This window comes from Lepisosteus platostomus, chromosome 7 (genome assembly GCF_059453375.1).
Source record: "Lepisosteus platostomus isolate fLepPlt1 chromosome 7, fLepPlt1.hap1, whole genome shotgun sequence".
Lineage (NCBI taxonomy): Eukaryota > Metazoa > Chordata > Actinopteri > Semionotiformes > Lepisosteidae > Lepisosteus > Lepisosteus platostomus.
The window spans coordinates 9,216,800-9,238,596 of NC_142617.1; the positions used below are offsets into that span (position 1 = coordinate 9,216,800).

The following is a 21,797-nucleotide window of genomic DNA, read 5'->3' on the forward strand; positions in this document are numbered from 1 at the left end:
TTACAGGAAGTTTATTTGCAAGCATAGGACTAGCTGAGAACCAGGGAGACCTGCATATTTCTGTGTGTACGTGTGCTGTCAGACGCTTTTGCAGGAGAGAAACATTGGGAATCTAGACAGGTCTAACACCTCCGTTAAAATCTTTGACGTTATTTAGACTTTAAAATGTGACTCTATAAATAATCAAGGAATCTAAACAAAGACATACTGTAGATGCAAAGCCATTCCTTCTCCATCAGACTTGACATTTCGCGAAAGTGGCTCATTTATAAAAAGTTTCACTGTGCTGCTAAGAATATTAATTTATCAAGAAATTCTCCTTGTCATAAGGAGGTGTTAAATAATATGGGCCTTTACTGTTGTGTGGCATCATCTACCTGTAACTGGCAATCAGATTAATTTAATGATTTATACAAGCACATGGAAGAACTCTGCAAAAGAGGGGCTACATCTTTATATATATATATTAAGTATTCTACACGCATCTAGAAAACATTTGAATAAAGAGAACTATTTGATATTGAACGTTTGATCAGTAATTGTAAATTTTACAAAGCATTTACTTATGAGAGACTCAGCAGCCCTTATTGTACTACACATTAAAATTGCTTTATCATTTAGGTACCCAAATGCTTTTTGGTCACCACTAGCATTGCTATAGTAACAGAGTTTCTGGTAATTGCAATCTAAGCTCTTTTTTATGACTAACGTATTTCTGCAATATAGCAATTTCTTAGGCTTGTTCCTGCTAATTACAAGTAGAATGCTTGTACTAATTGGCTATCTAGCCAGTGAAATGAGAATGCACAATGCTTGATCGTTTGTAAAAGGCTATCTATCAGTTGTTCCTGCAATGAAGTACTCTAAAGGATTTTTCTTTTCACAGAAAAGAGGAAGGCCAGGTGCCAAGTCTACAGTGAGATTTTAAAGAGGTGGAGGCAGGAAAGTACACTGTATTTATTTCGATTGAATGTTCAGATTGCTGAAGAAATATAGCACCATTTCATTTTATTTTTGCATCATTTTTATTTACAACAATAATATTATAAAAAATGTTGCTGAATAAAAACCATTGATTACAGTTTCTATATTTAAAGTGCTCAGGTATTTAATATGTATTCAGTTGCGATTATACCGACAAAACTAATGCACTGATGTTACTATGATAAAGAGATGTTAATGATAAGATGTTTATCAAAGAGAACATTATTACTTATAAAGGTTTTTATGTTAAATTTAGGAGTAAATAAAACTAAAACGTTGTTGTGAAAAATTGTAGAAATGCAATTTCAAAAAGATTTCCGTAGCTTTATATAAAGATGAACAACTGAAGTTCCTGAACTCATCGTTTTCTAGCTTGAATCAATCTGTTATGCTTTCTCAGTTCTACAAAGAATGTAGGTTACAATACAGCAACCTTGAGTTTTTAATGTGACTGCTGAATTAAGGTTCTTTTAAATGTTATTTTGACAGTATTCCCAAGGATTTTCTATTTTGGTCTTGCTCTGAAAGTGCATTTCAAGGTGATGTAGTGAATGATTCAGTGTTGGGAAAAAGTGAAGGCGTTTTAAAGAGAAAGAGTGAACCGCACAAACTGTCATTATCATGTAAATCCTCCGGGAGAAAGGGGACAGTGAAACTGATAGCACTGATCTAATTATCTGCTGCCCAATACAAGTCTCTGCCCTGAAAGAGACTCACAGACAGCCTGCCATCGACACACAATAAACAGCCATGCAACAATACGAAACGTAGCAACAGTGCAAAAACAAGCTTTTCTCTGCCCACAAAGAACAGTTTTATGAGCATTTTTTTTACACAAAAAGCACAAAGAGAGACTTAAAGAACTATTGATAGCTTCTTCTTTCTGTGTCTTTTCATTCAAAGTCCATAATAACTAGAATTTTAAAGAGTGTATAACCTGAGAAATGTAAAAAATAGAAACCATTTTACTGTCCCCCGCAACATACAGTACTATTTTTCTGCTTTGCATGTCTATGCAGAACTAAACCAATGAAAATAATGGGATTCAAAATGATCCCTTTATTCATCTTTAAGTGTCATTATAAAATGTGCTGATTCATAAAGATTAAAGTGCCTATTATATCATCTGATGAGCTTTTTAAACTAATATATAAGAAATCAATTAAGTTATTTATAAATAGCTTTGTATTACGTACATCTTAAACATTTCTGTCCATAACAAAAGCTTTTATTCTCTGTTCTCTGTTCTCCTACTTACTTTTGTATCCGGCAATATTTTCTGTGAGCCACACATCTTTACTTTACACACATCTAAACTAGTCCAGTTTTTTGTCCAACAAATGACATCAGCAGAAAAATATCTGACATTTAAGTTGCACCACATTGAATGTTCCCCCACCATTGTACTGCCTGGTCACTCACATTAATAAGCCTGACACTCCAATTCCGGAAACAAGCCTCTATAGCTGCAAAAAAGGATTCACAGGTTTGAGGATCAGCGAAGGGGGTGTGCAAATGGTATTTCACAATATAATGGGCCTTGTCACTGACTGTATGCTCAAGCAAAGCCTCAAAGAACCTGCACTTTTAGATTTCTCTTAAAACACTTTAGACATCGATGATCTTTTGGCATTTTTACTGACACAAAAGTTCTTCTATTTTGTTTATGAAAATAGAAACAGCCTTTTTTTTGCATGTTGGGTTAAGATAAATTTTGCTAGTATTTGTATCCCATTTGAAATGGGTTAAAGAAGGTCACTGAGTGTTTAACAAACTCTATCCTGTCCTCCCTGTTGTATTACTCTGGTCTTCATTTTCATTTACTAGAATATAACGTGGTGGTACAGTGCGTGGCATTGCTGCCTCACAGTGCTGGGACCCTGGATTCAATTCTGGGCGTGTGGTGCTATCTGTGTGGAGCTTGTATGTTCTCCCTCTGTTTGTGTGTGTTTCCTTCAGGTGCCCTGGTGTGAATGTGTGCGTGCCTGTGTTTGTGTGTGTCTGCCCTGTAATGGATCGATATCCTCTGCAGGGTGCACCCCGCTTTACACCCATTGCTTGCTGGGATAGGCTCCAGCTCCCCATCAACCCAGAACTGGAAGAAGCAGTTAAATTGGATGATGGATGGAGCATGCAACATTTTTAAAGTGCTTACAGTGGGATCCCCCCCAAAAAATTCTGCATAATGTAAAATCTCCAAAAAACAATATTACAGAAATCCACCTACATAAAGGTTTAAAAAAAAGGGTTAAGCAAGTTCAGTCTCTCAAGAACTCTTGTAAAGAGTTGCCCTACCACCTTTACATAAATCCTGCATCAGCAAAATGGAATGTTCTGTGGGCAATTAATTCTGGAATCACATCAGTCAGGCTAGATGATATTATTCTACAAAGAATTTTTTGTCAACAGTATTGTTCAAATTGAGTCTAATAGAATAGGTTGCCAGTGTATCCTTTTACCGAAAGAAGAATCTCTTGTTTGGGAGTGATCTGACACTTCCAAAGCGTTCTTCATCAGATGGACCTACCTCTATGAAGAGTTCACTGAACATGGAAGTGCAATAGACAATATAGCACATTATAAAGGCATTCACTGAATTATCAGAATACCACCATTTTCAACCTTCTGGACTATGATTTAAATGATTTAAATGATCTGGTTCTCCTGAAGATGTTTGGTACTCAGACTTAATTTTCTTCCCCCTTGTGAATATCACTATGTTGCTACCCTTATTTGTTTCAGTAGATCCTGTTTAGCACCTGTTCAGCATAACATTACATAAGTTGATGAATTGTTTGAAACCAGGTTGCTTAACCGAATGTCTTTCTAGATGATCCACTCTTGCTCCTTCTCAGACAGTAATTTCATCGCCTGCAGGAATGATGCCAAGCAGGTTATCAATGTCATTAAGAAGGGAAGCACATGACCAAAGTTCACAGGACAGCTGCACATCTTTAACTGAAACCCAGAATACTTATTTTGTTGAATCAGGATATTATATAAAAAAGTATCAAAAGTAGCATGTAAGCTTTTTTTCTGCAGGGCTACAGTAAATGTATTTTAAATTAAACTGTTCAATGAGACTTTCAGATAAATAGGTTAGTTTTGTTTCTACTGCAAATTAAAATAATTGCTTATGAGTTAAATACATTTTAGAATTGAGTTACATACAGCTGGAGAGAGAGGGGGGGTATATTTTTATGTGGAAACTTTCTTTCTTGATTCTTCTGCAGCTCATCAGACATCTTTTGCCATATGTATTTTTGCACGCTAGTGGGACCGATTATGCTGCTAAATTCACAAGTCTCCCTGTCTCCACGTCCTGGGCCAATATGATGTGACACACTGAGGCATAATCTCTCTCCTCTGGTGTGTGGTCTCTGTCTGCATTCTGACACAGACAGGGCTGAGCACTCAGGTCAAGAGGTCGGCAGAATACTAATAAGAAATCTGATTGATGGGAGTGTCAGACAAAAAAGAAAAGGCAACTAAATTAATGACTTCTGCAAAGTCCTGTGGAAAGTTGTAAAAGAACTTTGACTGTTCGGTCCCCTCCCCATCTTTTTTGGGGGGGACAAAGTCATAATCTGAAATTTTAACATTTAACCTAAAGGGAACCTTGAAAGGTACAGTGCCTTGCGAAAGTATTCGGCCCCCTTGAACTTTTCAACCTTTTGCCACATTTCAGGCTTCAAACATAAAGATATAAATTTTTTATTTTATGTGAAGAATCACCAACAAGTGGGACACAATTGTGAAGTGGAACGAAATCTATTGGATTTTTGAAACTTTTTTAACTAATAAAAAAATGAAAAGTGGGGCGTGCAAAATTATTCGGCCCCCTTGCGTTAATACTTCGTAGAGCCACCTTTTGCTGCGATTACAGCTGCAAGTCGCTTGGGGTATGTCTCTATCAGTTTTGCACATCGAGAGACTGAAATTCTTGCCCATTCTTCCTTGCAAAACAGCTCGAGCTCAGTGAGGTTGGATGGAGAGCGTTTGTGAACAGCAGTTTTCAGCTCTTTCCACAGATTCTCGATTGGATTCAGGTCTGGACTTTGACTTGGCCATTCAAACACCTGGATACGTTTATTTGTGAACCATTCCTTTGTAGATTTTGCTGTATGTTTGGGATCATTGTCTTGTTGGAAGATAAATCTCCGTCCCAGTTTCAGGTCTTTTGCAGACTCCAACAGGTTTTCATCCAGAATGGTCCTGTATTTGGCTGCATCCATCTTCCCCTCAATTTTAACCATCTTCCCTATCCCTGCTGAAGAAAAGCAGGCCCAAACCATGATGCTGCCACCACCATGTTTGACAGTGGGGATGGTGTGTCGAGGGTGATGAGCTGTGTTGCTTTTACACCAAACATATCGTTTTGCATTGTGGCCAAAAAGTTCGATTTTGGTTTCATCTGACCAGAGCACCTTCTTCCACATGTTTGGGGTGTCTCCCAGGTGGCTTGTGGCAAACTTTAGACGAGACTTTTTATGGATATCTTTGAGAAATGGCTTTCTTCTTGCCACTCTTCCATAAAGGCCAGATTTGTGCAGTGTAAGACTGATTGTTGTCCTATGGACAGACTCTCCCACCTCAGCTGTAGTTCTCTGCAGTTCATCCAGAGTGATCATGGGCCTCTTGGCTGCATCTCTGATCAGTCTTCTCCTTGTCTGAGCTGAAAGTTTAGAGGGACGGCCAGGTCTTGGTAGATTTGCAGTGGTCTGATACTCCTTCCATTTCAAGATGATCGCTTGCACAGTGCTCCTTGGGATGTTTGAAGCTTGGGAAATCTTTTTGTATCCAAATCCGGCTTTAAACTTCTCCACAACAGTATTACGGACCTGCCTGGTGTGTTCCTTGGTCTTCATGATGCTCTCTGCACTTTCAACAGAACCTTGAGACTATCACAGAGCAGGTGCATTTATACAGAGACTTGATTACACACAGGTGGATTCTATTATCACCATCAGTCATTTAGGACAACATTGGATCATTCAGAGATCCTCGCTGAACTTCTGGAGTGAGTTTGCTGCACTGAAAGTAAAGGGGCCGAATAATTTTGCACGCCCCACTTTTCATTTTTTTATTAGTTAAAAAAGTTTCAAAAATCCAATAGATTTCGTTCCACTTCACAATTGTGTCCCACTTGTTGGTGATTCTTCACATAAAATAAAAAATTTATATCTTTATGTTTGAAGCCTGAAATGTGGCAAAAGGTTGAAAAGTTCAAGGGGGCCGAATACTTTCGCAAGGCACTGTACACATCGTGAGTGTGCATAGCGGAAATATAGACCACTCTTTGATTCCTTGGTGGTATGCAAAGACAGCGGTGGTACATTACTTCCAGAACTTCTGTTAAATGTTGATTGAGTGCACAGTATTTAGCAAGAAACTGACACTGGTACCTGCCGGTCCTTCCGACCTCTTTAATGTATTCTTTATCTAGGAACATCACTAATGAAATACTGTAGGAATCTTTTTTTTTTTTTAATTACATTTACAAGAAAACATGATGTAAGCTCAAAAACAGCACAGGAAAATACTGAGAATCAGCTGATTGAAAAAAAAAACAATGAACAACACATAGGGATTTTTTTTTTCTTCCCATCCCATTAACATCTGTCAGTAAAAAAAAAAAGTATCTGGGTACAAAAAAACAGTCAAGCTAAAGATTATTGCTGTTAATGCTGGGGAACGAACTACACCTTATTAAAACGAGTACCACTAAAACTCAGACAAGGAGAAACGCATGTAAAGTATATTATAAACCCTCTGCACAGTGCCTCCTCAAACAAATACAACCCAGATAGTCTGCTTCAGGACCATGCTGATAAAAAGGAATTGACTGACTAGACTGTGTACTGTAAAGGTTATTGGACATCAAGCATCACTTCTCCACTTCTCATCTGTTTCTCCTCCATTCTTCTGTCTCCCCCATGCTGGCTGTCTATAGTATTAATAATGCTATTAGCAGGGAGCCATAAACCGAAGGGCATGGTCTGTCTGGATATAGCAATTTAACGACATCGAGGCTCCCCAGTAAATTGCTTTGTGACCTAAGAATCCCGCAGGTTACCAACATGACTCAGGTTTTCTCAATTTATTGCATTCACCTCCCACCAGTCTTTTTATTAGTACTCTCAGATTTTTTCTTATTAAATCACTAGCCTGTATGAGACCCTTTCTGAGGGAGAGGAAGGCTTACTGTTCAAAAACTAACTGCACATGCAGAGGGGAGGTTGCATATCTTACACGGCCAGTGTACTTCATCAGCACTTTCCTGACATCCGGGCTGCCACTCGATCAAGCCACACATCCATTTTCAGTCCACTTGTCCTGGTGAGCGCCACCCTCAGAGCACTCAATTTAAAATGCAAGACAAGAATCTGGCAAAGATGTAGCTGTGAACTATGATGAACTCACATTTGCAGCAGCTAAGACTAAGACTGGGGTGAATAAGAATTAAATAAGTAGAAAAATTAACAGTCTACTTTCTTGTGGTGGGACTGTTTTAGTTGCAACCCGCATAAATGTATGAAGTTAGACAAATGAAATCTTAATTTATAATAATACTGTACAATGAAATACTGCAATATATAATTTATATAACTGTAACAGTAATAATAATTAATGGGTAATTACTATAATATCAGTTTTTAATTAATACCCATAGTGTCTCCCACTGATTCGCAAAGTGGCGAGTCATCCTTAAAAATGAACTGTTGTTTAATAACAGGGAATAAAACGTGCTGCAAAAATAATAGTAACAAATAACAATCCTTCTATCTCCAGCTCTTAACTCTTAAGTGAGGCAGACCTTTTCTTAAACTTCCCTAGCTCTTATTCAACAAGCTCAGGGAAGCCAGATATTTTATGGTATTTTCTTTCATCCTCTGAAAGCCAAACACTTCCATCCAAGATTATAGGCCTGACAACCCTGTAAGGAACCGCCAAAAGCAGGCTGACTCTCTTTTCTAAGCACTTGGCAAGCGATAAATAAAGTCCCTAAAAGAACATGAAGGGCTTGATGTTCTTCATGATGCAGTATTTAGTGTGCCAACCTCAATTTATACAGTGTTTGATTGCATCTACCCAACAGATTTCAAATATGAATAACTACAAGTACCACTCGAAAGCAGAGCAGAGAATTCACCATTTTAGAATCTAAAAGAACTAATTGTGAGTACTATTTATGATGTCTATAAAGCCAAATGGGATAGCTGTATATTACCGTACTGTTCAACACAATGTACTGTAGGGGGATTAAAGAATGGAAGTTAAAACAGGTTTTATGTATTCAGTGATTCATAGAATCTCTTTTCCTACAAGCACCTGTTTTTACCTTTCATTAGGTACATACAAGAGTTATTATTCCTGCTAATTTGGACATTCATATGAAAAGGGGGAAAATAACACAGATGTATTAAAAAAATCTGAGTGTGAAAGGGACTTGCCTGCCATTTTGTTTGCTTTGTGTGAAATCATTATGTAGCAAACAAAGGAAGGATTCAAACCAGTCAAAAGTTACTCCCATGAGAAGACGATTTCTCTTTGTTTGAGCTGCAATTGCCCCACAATGCATTCGGTATGATTAGCAGATCCTGTCATTTCCATTCCCTAATCTACTCTTATCAGTGTGGTTACCTAGTTCCTATTTCTGCATCAGCCAGTGACTTTGACCAGAATAGTTGCCATGGAGACCGCTTTCATAAAAGCTCCTTTGGGGATTTCCTCTGTAGTGAAGACGACATTCATTTTAACGGTCTGATTATGCTCCTTCTCTCGCACTCCAAAGAACAACTGTTACAACTGCATCTTCAAAACTATCTTTGTGTGACCACAATTTTATTTGGTAGGAAAAGAAAATCAAATCCATGACAGGACACGATCATGAAACTCAAACAAAGGCAGTAAAATTAAATGCAAGGACAAAAAAATGCAATGAATAAAAACAGCACAGATTTAGGTAAATCACATAGAGAAAGTTTAAGAAGTTTGGCATGTATCAGGTATCCTTATATAGCTTATTTGTAGAACAATATAAAATAATATATGAAATTGTGACCATTTTAATGGTTTTCCACACCGCATTTCATCCTGCCATTTCCGTACACAATTTATAGGTACTCTGTATCATCTAAGATGAGGACATGAACAAATCTGTGTTGCTCTTTTTAGAACAATACACATTTAGTATTAGAGGATAATATGATAAATGAACTTGAAATGATGTCTGAAAACTTTACAATTTATCATTTCAATTACCTAAACAGCATCCGAAAAACCACAGCATTTTACTCCCATGGCTCTAAAGGGGATTCAACAGACTGAAAAAGAAAATTATTGTGATGCTTGAAGATGTACATGTCAGTTACTAATAGTTGTATTGCCAGTGTGAGCTATAATGACTAACATTATCACATTAAGCAGTATGCAGTATGCTTAATGTGATACTTAGAAGGCACAGATTAATAATCATAAAACATCTAATATATGACTTGCTACAAACACCTAATGAAGCATTACTGAAATAATACTCGTTGTAAGCATCATTCAAGAGGATGAGTCAGTATAATTCTATGCAAGCTATTTTTTCAACTTTGAAATTCTGGATGTCTATACAGACATAAATCCTTCTCAAAAGAGCCACTCCAAATGAAGAAAGGCATCAATTCCAATTGAAGACAGGCACTGCAGTGAATGCAAATAATCCCCCAATGAGAATGAATTATTTTTGCACAAACTGCCCAAATCTGATTTGGTTCAAGCATAATTCTCTCAAAAGAATGTATACAAAATGGTAGGGTCCTGCCCTTCTAAATTTTCATTAAAAATCTCAATATGAAATATAACATAACTGAAGGCATTTGTCCATTTAGAGGTTAAGAAATATTCAACTCGGTACAAAATTACTACAATAAACTCCTTTCAGTAAAACAATATCATCATTATTTGCATACGAATGACTTGTGTGGCTGTGAATTTATCATTAACTTGCTTAAAATTAAAGTGTATCCTGGCTGTCTAACGCCTTACAAAGGCACCATCACCACTGCCAATGTTTAAAAAAAAGTGCCCTTTGGTCTGATGAACAGGAGTAAATCTAAGCAATTCACACACTGTGAACAATCTTTTTATTCATAATTTCTTTGATGGTACTCCAAATGACCATGCAGCAAATCAAGGGAGCACCTAGTTTAGCTTACCAAGCTCCAGTCAGTGCCAGTAAGCAGCACAACTACAGCCCTTTCTTCTGAAGGCACCAGGATGTTCTAAAGGACTCAGCAGGTAAGTGATGAACCACAGCCATGAACCAAACATTAGAGCCTAAAGGGCAGCCAATGGAAGGACATGAACAGAAAGCCAGTGGGTACATTATGACTATTACTTAGGACTCCTGATTTACTATAAAACTAATGATGAGCATAACCCTGGGCAATGTTCAAACAAAAGATTATAGAAAACATGCATGATGACATCTTAACCGTCATAGTAGATCCACGAGTACATAATGTCTTGACTATGATTCTCCATCCTTGATTATCTTGAGGTTCTTCAGACATTTAACACAACTCGGTGCTTTACACTAGTAGTAGAAATAGATATTTTAAATATACTATTAGCAAAGGAGTTTGCCAGTATACAACTACAAACACTACAAAGTAGCCTGCAAAACCTACAAATAATAGTCATGACAACTCCAATTCCCTACATATGCTATAACGGTCTCTTTAAAAGGAACCACAAAAGAGTACAAGTGCAATCAAGAAATGTTCAGAAAAGAAATCCTATTGAAAGATAAACCCTTGAAGAAGAGAAAACAGATTAGGACGGTATGGCTGTGCTTTTAACTGTAACACATCACAGTGTTACACCTTCTTATACAAAGGAAGTTTTATACAGAAAATTTGTCCAAATCATTGTTTTACAGGTGACATTTTGGTAAGGGGTGTAGGTCCGGACTTGAACACATGTGAAATCTATGCATTTACAAACACCAACATGAAAGCAAATTAATTTCAAGTATGACTGTGCCACACTGTTGTTCCCTTCTTAAGACTGCAACTCTGTGCTTTTGTTTCCAACAGATATTTGAGACCTTTACTTAAGTCAAAACCAACACAGCATTACATAGACCTGAGACTGCAAAGCTAAGTTCTAATAACCCTAAGGCAGGTGATTACTGGGCGATTTGGAATCTGCTGCTTCTTTTATCCACTTCTTCATATATTGCACCTCCAAGTCACGAGCATTTAGCACAGATTGCGGATCGTAGGCATTGTTATAACGCAAGTCCAAGTGATGAGCCCCTTCTGGAATCATAATGACCACCAGCGATCCCGAGATCTTCTGAGTCACCCCACCACCTGACCAGGGATCTAGGCCTCCATTGCTGAAAAACAAAGACATTCTCAAGTAAGGCGGGACAGTATTACAGTTTAACATCGCTGAAGTCTAACTAGCGATCACATGGCAGGTGGGTGGTTTCAGTGAAGAAGCACATTTTAACCAGTCATAAAAATGAGCTTTCCATTGGTAGCAATCAATGATGTTTAATCAAAATACACATCCCTAGACCTAACATTTGGCATCTAAAACTTCAGATTAGTTACAGAATTCCACACAAAATGTTCCCAGTTATCAGACAGCACTGGAAACAACTATCCTTTCTTCATGTGCTTTAACATGGCATGATGTATAACCTGTATTAATAGTACATGGAATTCATTACATAATGTACTCATGATAAACATGCACTTTGTATTTACGTAGAAAACATTTCATATTCAGGAAACTGTAAAGGTTGAGCTTCACAAGGAAGTCTAATAAAAAAAGTGAGAGCAGAGAGTTGTGTCAGCCAGCGAGGCACGAATAAAAAAAAAAAACATTTCAGCTGCGGAGGCTTCTTCAGTTCACAAGGGTCCACGGCCAAAATGAATTTGGCTTCTTAATTGTTACTTTTCAACATAGAACTGACCTCTACTCATGGATTGTTAATAATAACAACATTGTATTTTTAGTCAGCGCTTCTGATTTTTTTTTTTAAACTTAAATGTGTATACCGGAAAATATTAGGCTTGGGTGAATTCTTCCGTCCAGAACTTAACATGAAGCCCCTGCCCTGCTGGGACCAAAGCAGCATAACAACAAACAGTGGTAAATGAATGCAGCAGGCTTTGAGCCAATCAAAGGAATATGCCAGGCCAAAAAACTCCTGTTAAATCTTCCTAATTCACAATAGAAAGCCACTGCTTTTCAAGGAGCTTTTTTAGCATTCGTTTTCAAGCTTTCATTGTGAAAAGAACACTAACCCCCCACCCCCTCCACACACACACATCCCAAGTGGGTAAAAATTGTGCCCACTGCTGGGGGGGCAAAAGGAAGAAAATAAAATCAGAAAAGGAAGATTTAAAAACAAAGTTTATATTCCAGTCATTCAAGAGTAGAACAAATGCTAAGCAACATTTTTTTTCCTTAGTATGCATACCGATAATTTTACACAGTTCAGTCTGTCTTAGTATTGCAAAGCCAGGCTTCGGGATACAGAAATACTACAATAGTAGCTACATGTACATATCTTGGGCCATCCTCCTGTGTAGATCAACATCATAATTCACGCTTATGGGCCTCAGAGGATTGCCAGCTGAAGAAGAGTTTGCAAGGTCCACTAGAACATGTGTGAAAAGCAAGGGAACAGGTTTTGTGTTCTCGGTATTCACCTGAAGATAATGTTGCTGTGAGAGCTAATGTTCTTCCCTCCATATACAGTAATGGCCCAATCGGCTCGAGGCCTCACCCCAAACTGCCCATAACACTCATCGGAGAAGGCTTGGAAATCCCACATCTGGGCCTCAAACATGTCGTTGACACCATCGGAGCACATGGGCATCACCATCTCTGTGCAGGCCTGAGGAGTGTTCAGATAACAGCTTAACATTTCTTGCAGTTAATAAAACTGTCAATTAAAGAAAGCAAAATGTAACTACAGACATTGTAAATCTTGCATTAGACTTTTTTTTAGAATACTCAAAGGGCTGATTTCAAGCAGAGATTTTAATAGAACATATTTGAGAAAACATGAATTAAAACAAATGACTGTAGGTGCTTAAAGCCTTTTTGCCACAATCAGGGTGTGCTCAATGTTATGAATTCTAAGAAAAACAACTTCATTTAAAGTTGTGTTTCCATCAACCAAAAAATGATCTTGAAAACGTTGATTGTTATTACTAACAAATGATAATACATTTGTTCGAGGTTTATCTACATGGAGAATGTGTTTTGAATTTTACACAAATTATATGTTGAAAGCATGAATTGATGTTGAAATTAGTCAGTACCTGATAATACCAGCCAATATAACCCAAATTTCCCGTGGCAGTCTGTGAAGTATTGAGACACTGGGTATTTCCCGTATGGTTGTAGTACACATTCACGGCTTGGAAAATACCCTGCAGCAAAGCTGTGTCTGGCAGAGATGGATCCTTAAGATACTGGCAGACAACCTAAGTGCAAATATGAGGAGCCACAAAAAAAAACACAGCTCGTTAAAACAGATCAGAAAGGGAAAAAAAAACACCCACGGATTGGTCACCTCTTGTGTTGGTAACATTTTCAGACAGTATATTTAATCTTTTATATGACGTCTCTGCAAAAAGTTGCAGAGACAACTGCATTTTTTAATGCTTCACGGTCTCAAGGGGATTCCTGAAGTTGGCAAGGATACTTTATCTGCACAGGTTTTCTCCACAGTGCTTTTGTGTGTGACTGAAGGAGGAGGCCAATGCCTGAGTACAGCTACAAACATGCTCTACCACTGGAGACCAGCAATTTACACCATGAAAAAAATGCAACTGCTCTCCAAAGCATCTTCCACCTACTTTTCAGATGGGATTAGACTGATACATTCAGCTCTGCCAACACATTTCTAGCCCGTAAGCCCTCAATACCTCCTCTCACAGTCACTAAGATAATCACATTAGCTTTGTCATTAAAAAGCTCCTCTTTACGGCTACTGCCTAAACCGCTTATACCACCCATAGGGGTCGCATACATTACCGGCACCAAGCCAAACAGCTGAAAATTACCATTTTGCGTTTGTCTTTCCTGAAGCTATTCATTAGGATTGTCGGACTAAGGGGAAAAAAAAAGTGAAAGATTGAGGAGATATTCCGAAAAAGTAATAATACTGTACAGTTCAGGTATCAGTTTGAGACCAGTTTTAAGTATATAAATACTACAACCCACAGAGATCAAAAGGCTTTGCAATTGGACCAAATCCCCAAATCTACTAAAATAATAACGAATGAGTCATTATTTTGTTATGTAAGTTAACGCATTTGTATATATTCATATACTATCCACCTTTGACCTTTTCAGCGAAGGAGATCTAAAACCAGCTACACGTAGTAGCTTTCTATTTTTACTTTTATTTTTTTTTCCCTTTCCTTTTTCCTGTTACCTTAATTGGCCATGCTGGCAGGGGCTGAAGGAAGTTGGCTTCATACGGATAATCGACCATTGCCAGATTGACCCAGGTTTCTTGCAGCCAGCTCTTAACAGCCATGGCATCCTCCTTCTTCTTGAGCGGAGTGCAGAGTCTAAATTCACTGGAGAGCCACTGCAGACCTTCCTCTGAGAAGAAAAACAAACAGCATTTGAGAAGGCAACCATAAAAATCAAGAGTAGACTAAAATATCTTCAGATCAGCTTCATTACCATAAAGGCAGCCTTAATGAACAAAAAAATAAATATCAGTAAGATTATTCTATATGGGGGGGGGGACCAATGATGCACTTTGTGATATTCTAAAATGTTTTATATTAACTTTAAAAAAAAGTTTTATTTTGATGGGCTGTTATTTATAAAGTTAGCATTTTACAAATACTGTACATAGACAAAGTCTTATTTTTTTTCAGGATTATATAAGGTATCCTGTCCTCCCTAACTTCCAACAGCGCAGAAATACAAAGAGGGACACCCGTCCTGAAGCTCTATCAAGTCCTGGAAACTGTGAATTGTTCTGCCCAGATCACAGCCAGCAAAGGAGGAAAAAAGCCCTACCTGTCGATGTCACATTATCAATTGCCTTCCATGATCTCCTGATGCTTTCCGAACAGCCACTCCCACTCTTGGAGAAATCATCAGTCACGATCTTGTAGAAAACACCACATGGCACCAGGCCTGGGAATTGCCATATTGGAGCAGACGAGGCCAGGGCACTGAAACAAAGTGGCAGATGTCTTACTGCTCCTCCTCCATCTCTGCTGCCTCCAATGGATTCTTTCACCGCTACAAGTTTGGACGTCTGGCCAGCGGCCAGATGGAAGGTACAAGCTAAACAAAATCTTAAATCAGTTTTGCACGTGAGGGCACTTTGGGGATGAGAAAGAGAGACTGGAGATAAAATTAAAGACCTAATTTTTCCGCAAAGTCTGGACAATGACATCCACAGTGTTTGCAACTCTGAAAGCACGCGTTAAATGTTATGCAACTTAAAAAACACTACCTTTCAAGAAACGGGTTACAGTGTGCTTTTAAAATCCTAAAAGGACTCACCCCACAACTACATGTGGATACTTCATTCTTAACCAAGCAGCCAGCATTCCTCCATAGGAGCCTCCAAGAGCAATTACAGGGCTTTGCTGGGCACCTGGCACAGTCTTCTTCAGTTCTTCAATGAGCACGGCAAAATCGGCCAAAGCTTGCTCCGAGGTCAAATAGTTCAGATATTTTGGATCCTGTGGGCAAAAAGATCATACAGGAGGAATGGAGTGAAACAAAAATTATCAATCAGAAAAAATTATTGAACAAGTATAACGCATCTTAAAACTACCTCTCCTTTAACTTGCTCTTGAAATTCATATCACTGCCGAACTTTATGAATTGATGAACAATGGGAAAGTGGAAGAAAGACAGAAGTGTTGTCTCACTAAACCCATCAATGGCCTATTATCCCAAAATGCCTACATATGATTAAATCCTTAGTACAACTGGAATGATTTTGTGACTTTTCAAGTCCTTATTTTCCAGAAATAATATGTAAAACTACAATGAATGGGAAAATCACAGAAATCAAGAATTTTTGGAACATTGCTCAAATTTATTTCTATACCATTTGCTTTTTCGCTCATTAAGTCACACAGACAGCTAAGTGCAGTGAAGAAGGCTGCAGCCGAAATCTTTCTGAAAAAATAATCCAGGCAGAGGACTGAGAAAATCTTATCCAGACCCCGATTGCTAAAAAAATATATATAGCATGCTCCGCAGTGCAACAGTGGGATGGTCAGTACAGATATAACAAACCATAACATACTCACACTATATGACTGGTCTCCAAATGGTAAGGACTCTCCATAGTATCTGTGTTCTGCAAACACTAGCATTGCACCAAGCTCCTCAGCTACGTCCCACATGAAACCCTATAGATAAAAGAAAAGTCATTACTTTCTATTTGCTCAACAATGGACTCAATCACATTTACTCACCATCAAGAAATGTTTCCTGAAAAGAGCTTTGAGCATATTTACAATGCAAAAGGATTTACAGGCGCAAGCAGAGGTTAATTCCAAACTGTGTTATTCTGAAACACTTATTTTATTCTCGGTTGATGGAATTAACCTCAGCATGTTCTTTTGCAGGACGTGGATCCCCAGAAACAGAAATTTAAACATGTTTAGGCTGAACACACTTTCTCCTAGCATTTGACCGCAGCATTATCTCCTTGTAAACTGATCTCATTAGCCAGGTCAGGGCTGGTCCATACAGAGACAACCAAGTTACAGCTCTAAGAACTTTTCATGGATTACTAGTGGGCAGTCTTCTCTCAGGGGTAAACCAGTCCCAGCATGGTGACCAGGGACAGTGCTGTAAGAGGAGCTGCCATTTGGATGAGGCATTAAACTCATCCACGCCATTAAAGAGCCTATGGAGCAGTCCACAAGAGTAGGAATGTTAATCTTGTTTACTGGGAAAATTACACTTTGGATTTCTACAGTCTGGCCTCCATACACTTCATCCATAACAAAAAAAAAAAGTGAAATTTTCTCTAGATACTATATCGTATATATACTGTAATGGATACTGCACATCACCCAGGTCAGTAGTGGTTGAAGTGCATCACTGCCTACGTTTAATGTTTTCTGGGGTCTCTTGGGATGAAAACAATCATTTCTCTCATTAGAATAGAGCGAAATGTTGGGTATTCTCTTGGTGACCAGTAAGAAAGCCATGAGAAAATGGCTCCAACATATTATGAATGGTTTGATATTGTAAACAATCTATATAACAGGAAATATAGAATATAGAAATATATTTTTCTTCTCTGAAATTTCATGGCAATCTAAATCATTAGATGACCAGATTGTTTAACTACTACATTACCAAATTCAAGCAAATACTCTCCAAAGTCAAAGCAGTGCTTAAAATACTGTACCTACTGTATGATTTTAGATTTGATCATGTTCACATCCATGGCAAACAGTCATAGTTATCTACAGTGTACACCAAATACTACCAATACAGTGTAGACCAAAAGAAAGAATCATTACTGTATTGTTGCAGAACCAGGTGATGTCTCCTTCATTTCCAGTGTAAAACAGGATTGGGCTGCCATCTTTATGCCTATGCTGGTCAGCTACTAGGTACCTCTGCTTGAATGTTGCATCTTCAACGAAGCCAAAGTGATCAATCTGTAATAAAGGAAACACCAATGACCAAACAGAAACGCGTTAGTCATTTCTGCATTTCATTTCTCACACTTACTGCCTTTCAGCGGATTTGCACGTCAAGCCAACGTGGAGCTAGCATCGAGGGGTGGAGAGGAAAGGTTTTGAGAGTGCGATGTATGACCACCTGCAAGGGATACAGCGCAAATCTGGGGGTGTCGTCAAAATATAAGCAACCTGGCCCTGTGCCATTGCCCCGTTCTGAAAAGACAGCCCCGTGGTTGTGTGTGAGGATAATTAGCCTCAATTTGTATTAAAATCCAGAGCCAGTTTCAGGGATGCCAAATTAGTTCCAGTTTAGCAGAGCTCTGTGATATCCTTTCATTAACCATCAGTGCTTATTGAGTGCCCTTCCTTTTTCTCTGCACTCTCCCCCATTTGGAATGAAAACCGCAGATAACTTTACAGAGGACCAACCGAAACACCACCGCTGTGTGCTACAAAGGAGATGTTCCCTACTTGAAACCCACCCAATAACCTTCACTGAACGTTTCCCCCCCCTTCTTCTCTGCTGCTTACATAATACCAGCATATTATCCGTAAAAAAAAAAAAAAGATTCTCGGACAGAAAAGCAGTCATTTTTTCCAAAGCCTTCACCACTCTTTCTATTGTGTCAGCAAAACTATGGATTCCATCAGAAGTAGCCTGTTGAAAATGCAAACACTTCTAACCTATGTCAACCATATTTTTCTTTTATATCAAGCAGTAGTAACATGGCAAAAGGTATGTCAATAAAATGTTCATGAAATTACTCAAATATACTGTATAACCTGGGGAAAAAAATGAAGTACTCTTCTCTTTTGACTTTGAAAGGCCAAGAATCACCATTACAAATTACAATTCCAAACAAAAATTCTACACATTTTTTACACGTGAAAAACAGAGGAATTTGCATTTAAAATAATGTATTCATAATAATTCATGCGGAGCGAAGTTTCAGTCTACTGTTCAAGTACATAATCCTTTTATACGTGATAGTAACCCTGCGTTCACGCCAAATTAAAATCCGTATTGGAGAAACGAAGACAGCGCCACCTTTTGTCAATCTGCAACAAGTGAACCTTAAAGTACTGAAATTATTATTTGATTAGATGGCCTTTTATATACAAGAAACGCCCAGAGGTATATTTATTTACATATAAACGTCATTAAAAGAAGACACATAAATTCTACTGAGAGGTGTTAAAACATTTTCTTTTTTAAGCACTAAGGTCCAGTGCATTAACTTCTATACAGTAACACAGATCCAAAACGGAAAGAGTTAAACATTGCCCCCTTGTGGCTCCATAGAATAATACATCTTAATAATTCTTAAGAAAACACAAACGTTACTTTGAACCCTTTGACTGCTACTTTGAACCCTACAACAACCTGTTTAACTGACAACACGTGATCCATGTAAAAGTAATGCAACCCCTTTAAATCCAATCGCTATATATGGTCCGAAAAAAACTTCTGTAGACTTTGAGATGACTCTTTTCTAGTGCTGAAAAAAAACAGGCTAGACGGGGCTTTTAATCAAATTTTGCACGTCTCATGTGAAACCAAGGTCGCGTAAAATACAGAATATTTACCTTCCTAAACACTCTAAGACAAAAAGTTAACAGTACATAGTAGCGTGCATTTCAATAGAGGAGATTACTACAAGTTAATTCTGAAGCTATAAAAGGATTTCCTGTAGTTTTTTCCCTCCTGGATACAGAAGCAGGTTTCAGGATTTCCTCTACACACACAACTGCTAGACTACTTATTCTTTCCAGAGTCTAGGCACCCCAGTCCACAGAAGCACAGCACACTGATGTGTTTTTCTGTACATGTCACAAATGAAGTCCTGACAAATAATTCTTAAGAAATTGAGACCCTAAGGAAATCGAATAATTCCTCCGGGAGTGATACAGTATCATATGACAGCCTTTTATGTGACTGAACGACCGGGCATGTGGGACTCTTTAGAAGTCGATCATATTTATTTAACGATCAGACAAGGAGCGCATTGCTATTTGCGTGCAAAAAAAATGGAGCAGGCACAGCAACAATCTACAGTATGGAGATATATAGTCTACTGTCAATATTTCAGGTCTTTCAAGTGGTTTGAAGTGATTTCAAAATGTATCGACTGCAGACTTCCTGTAGACTGCTGAACCAGCACAGATCTATGAAGAACCGATGCTGAAACAGTGTCTTGTGATGAGCACATGACTAAGTTCGGCTATATAGTTAACGTCACCTGACCACACGCTATTTGTCCGCAAGTTACAAATGCAATTCTCTTTTGCAAACGATAGTGATAAATAGACGATTTGTGCCTCAATGTGGGAGCATGTTGGAAAAAAAATAAGCACATATTCAAAACTACCTTCGTGTCAGTGATTTGCAGGCGACAGTGATTCCAGGCGTTTCCTTCAGGAAATGCACAACTAAAAACGATGCTGACCACATTGGGTAGTTTTTCAGGAAAGTTGAATACACACCCTGTGCAGGACCTATTTCGTCAAGTTGCAAGCTCGGATGTTATTTTGCGAACAGCAGCACAGCCAGAAGCTGTTTAATAGTTTTGTACTTCCACACAGTGAAGGCAAAACGGAAATATATTGTATGCAAAAGTCATCAGCGCAGCTTTTGTTTATGCAGTAGTAAATAGAATACTAGAGGAAATCCTGTTAATGTCAGCAGTTACTAATGAGCTGCGCAAACAATTTACCGTCATACTTTCCCTCAAAAGTAAAAAATCTACCAAAATTTTCATAATTCCATTTAGAAATAGTTACAGCAGGCATACAGATCACCTTCCGGAGTCTCAGTGATTTAATTACGCAACTCTCCGACAAATTAAAATGTAATTTAAAAAGTTTGCTGTAAGAATGCGTCTTCTCTTTCTGATTAGTCAAATCTCCACGGAGTTCATGCACTTGAAGTTACATTTCAGTGAAGCACATACAGTAAATTGCAATGATAATGCATACATTTCAACAGAGATATGTTATTTGTAACCAACAGAAAACTAACAAAATGGAGCAATAAAACTGCAAATATTTAAAGGTAGATTGTCATTTCCAAAATGAGCAAAACCGGTATAATCAAGTAATTAGTCATCTTTTAAGCACAGGTTTATGTTGCTGTTTACTTTAATAAGTTAACAAAATCTAATTAAATCTAATTTAACATTTAAATTAATGAAATGCGGCTGCACAAAAACAGTTGAAGACAGGTCACCCACTTTAGCGAAAAGCAATCCAGATAACTAATGCAATACTTGTACATCTACATTAAAATATTTTATATTAGACTACATTACACACATAAAAAAACAGCTTTAACTTCATACACACACACAAGTCAGGTTGGCCATATACAGTTCATGGTCACCGAGAGTGACGGAATACTGTACTTACCTTCTGTTCAAAATAGTAGGTTTTATAATTAATTAGGTTTGTCCGTGTTTCAGGATTTGAGACAACCCCTCTTCTGGATAAAAGCGGTGATTTAAAAGCAGAAATTACGTGAAAACAAATTAGACCTACAGCAAGGAAACTAGTGACATTAAGTCTTATGACTGCGTTAAAATGAGATGCCATGATCCATAGAAAAACCGGAGTGAAGCGTAGAAGCAGTAGGACCTAATCACAGCGCAAAAGACTTCCTGGTTTATCTGTAGAAGACGACAGAGACAGCTAGAGTTTAAAAAGAGGAAGGAAAAGAAACTCGGCATCACTAACGAGATGTGGTTAACCTTAGTAAAGTCGGGGGTGGGGGACTTAAATCAGTACGAGTAATATAGCAATTCTGGGAATTCGGAGACAATTAGCTATGTGTTCACTGTGTTCATTATTACTCAATTCAGAGTTTCTCTGTATAACGTTAAAGTTATTTTTTACACAAAAGAAATGCTAAAAAATATCTGTCCTAGTGTATGTTAAACCGCTTACGATACACTAAATAAAGAATTATATAGCAGACATTAAAAATAATATGAAAGCATGTCAACTCAGTTGTGCATCAATTCCAAATACTAAACTTGCGTCATTACACGGTCACAACAGATGTCGCCTTCAACGAGCATTTTACGTCTGTCGAAAAGTACAGTTTTA

The 21,797-nt window shown here is 38.0% G+C and overlaps 1 protein-coding gene across 1 annotated transcript; it reads right to left on the minus strand.

The window, feature by feature from the left end:
- Nucleotides 1-8,800: 8,800 nt before the first annotated feature.
- prcp (prolylcarboxypeptidase (angiotensinase C)) lies at nt 8,801-21,729 on the minus strand. The gene is made up of 9 exons (XM_088639083.1): nt 21,102-21,729; nt 17,532-17,672; nt 16,302-16,403; nt 15,541-15,722; nt 15,046-15,203; nt 14,444-14,616; nt 13,323-13,487; nt 12,705-12,892; nt 8,801-11,377 (listed from the first exon to the last, which is right to left on the minus strand). The coding sequence occupies exons 1-9, from the start codon at nt 21,282-21,284 to the stop codon at nt 11,152-11,154; spliced, it is 1,518 nt and encodes a 505-aa protein (XP_088495209.1). The 5' UTR covers nt 21,285-21,729; the 3' UTR covers nt 8,801-11,151.
- Between the last annotated feature and the right edge of the window lie 68 nt (nt 21,730-21,797).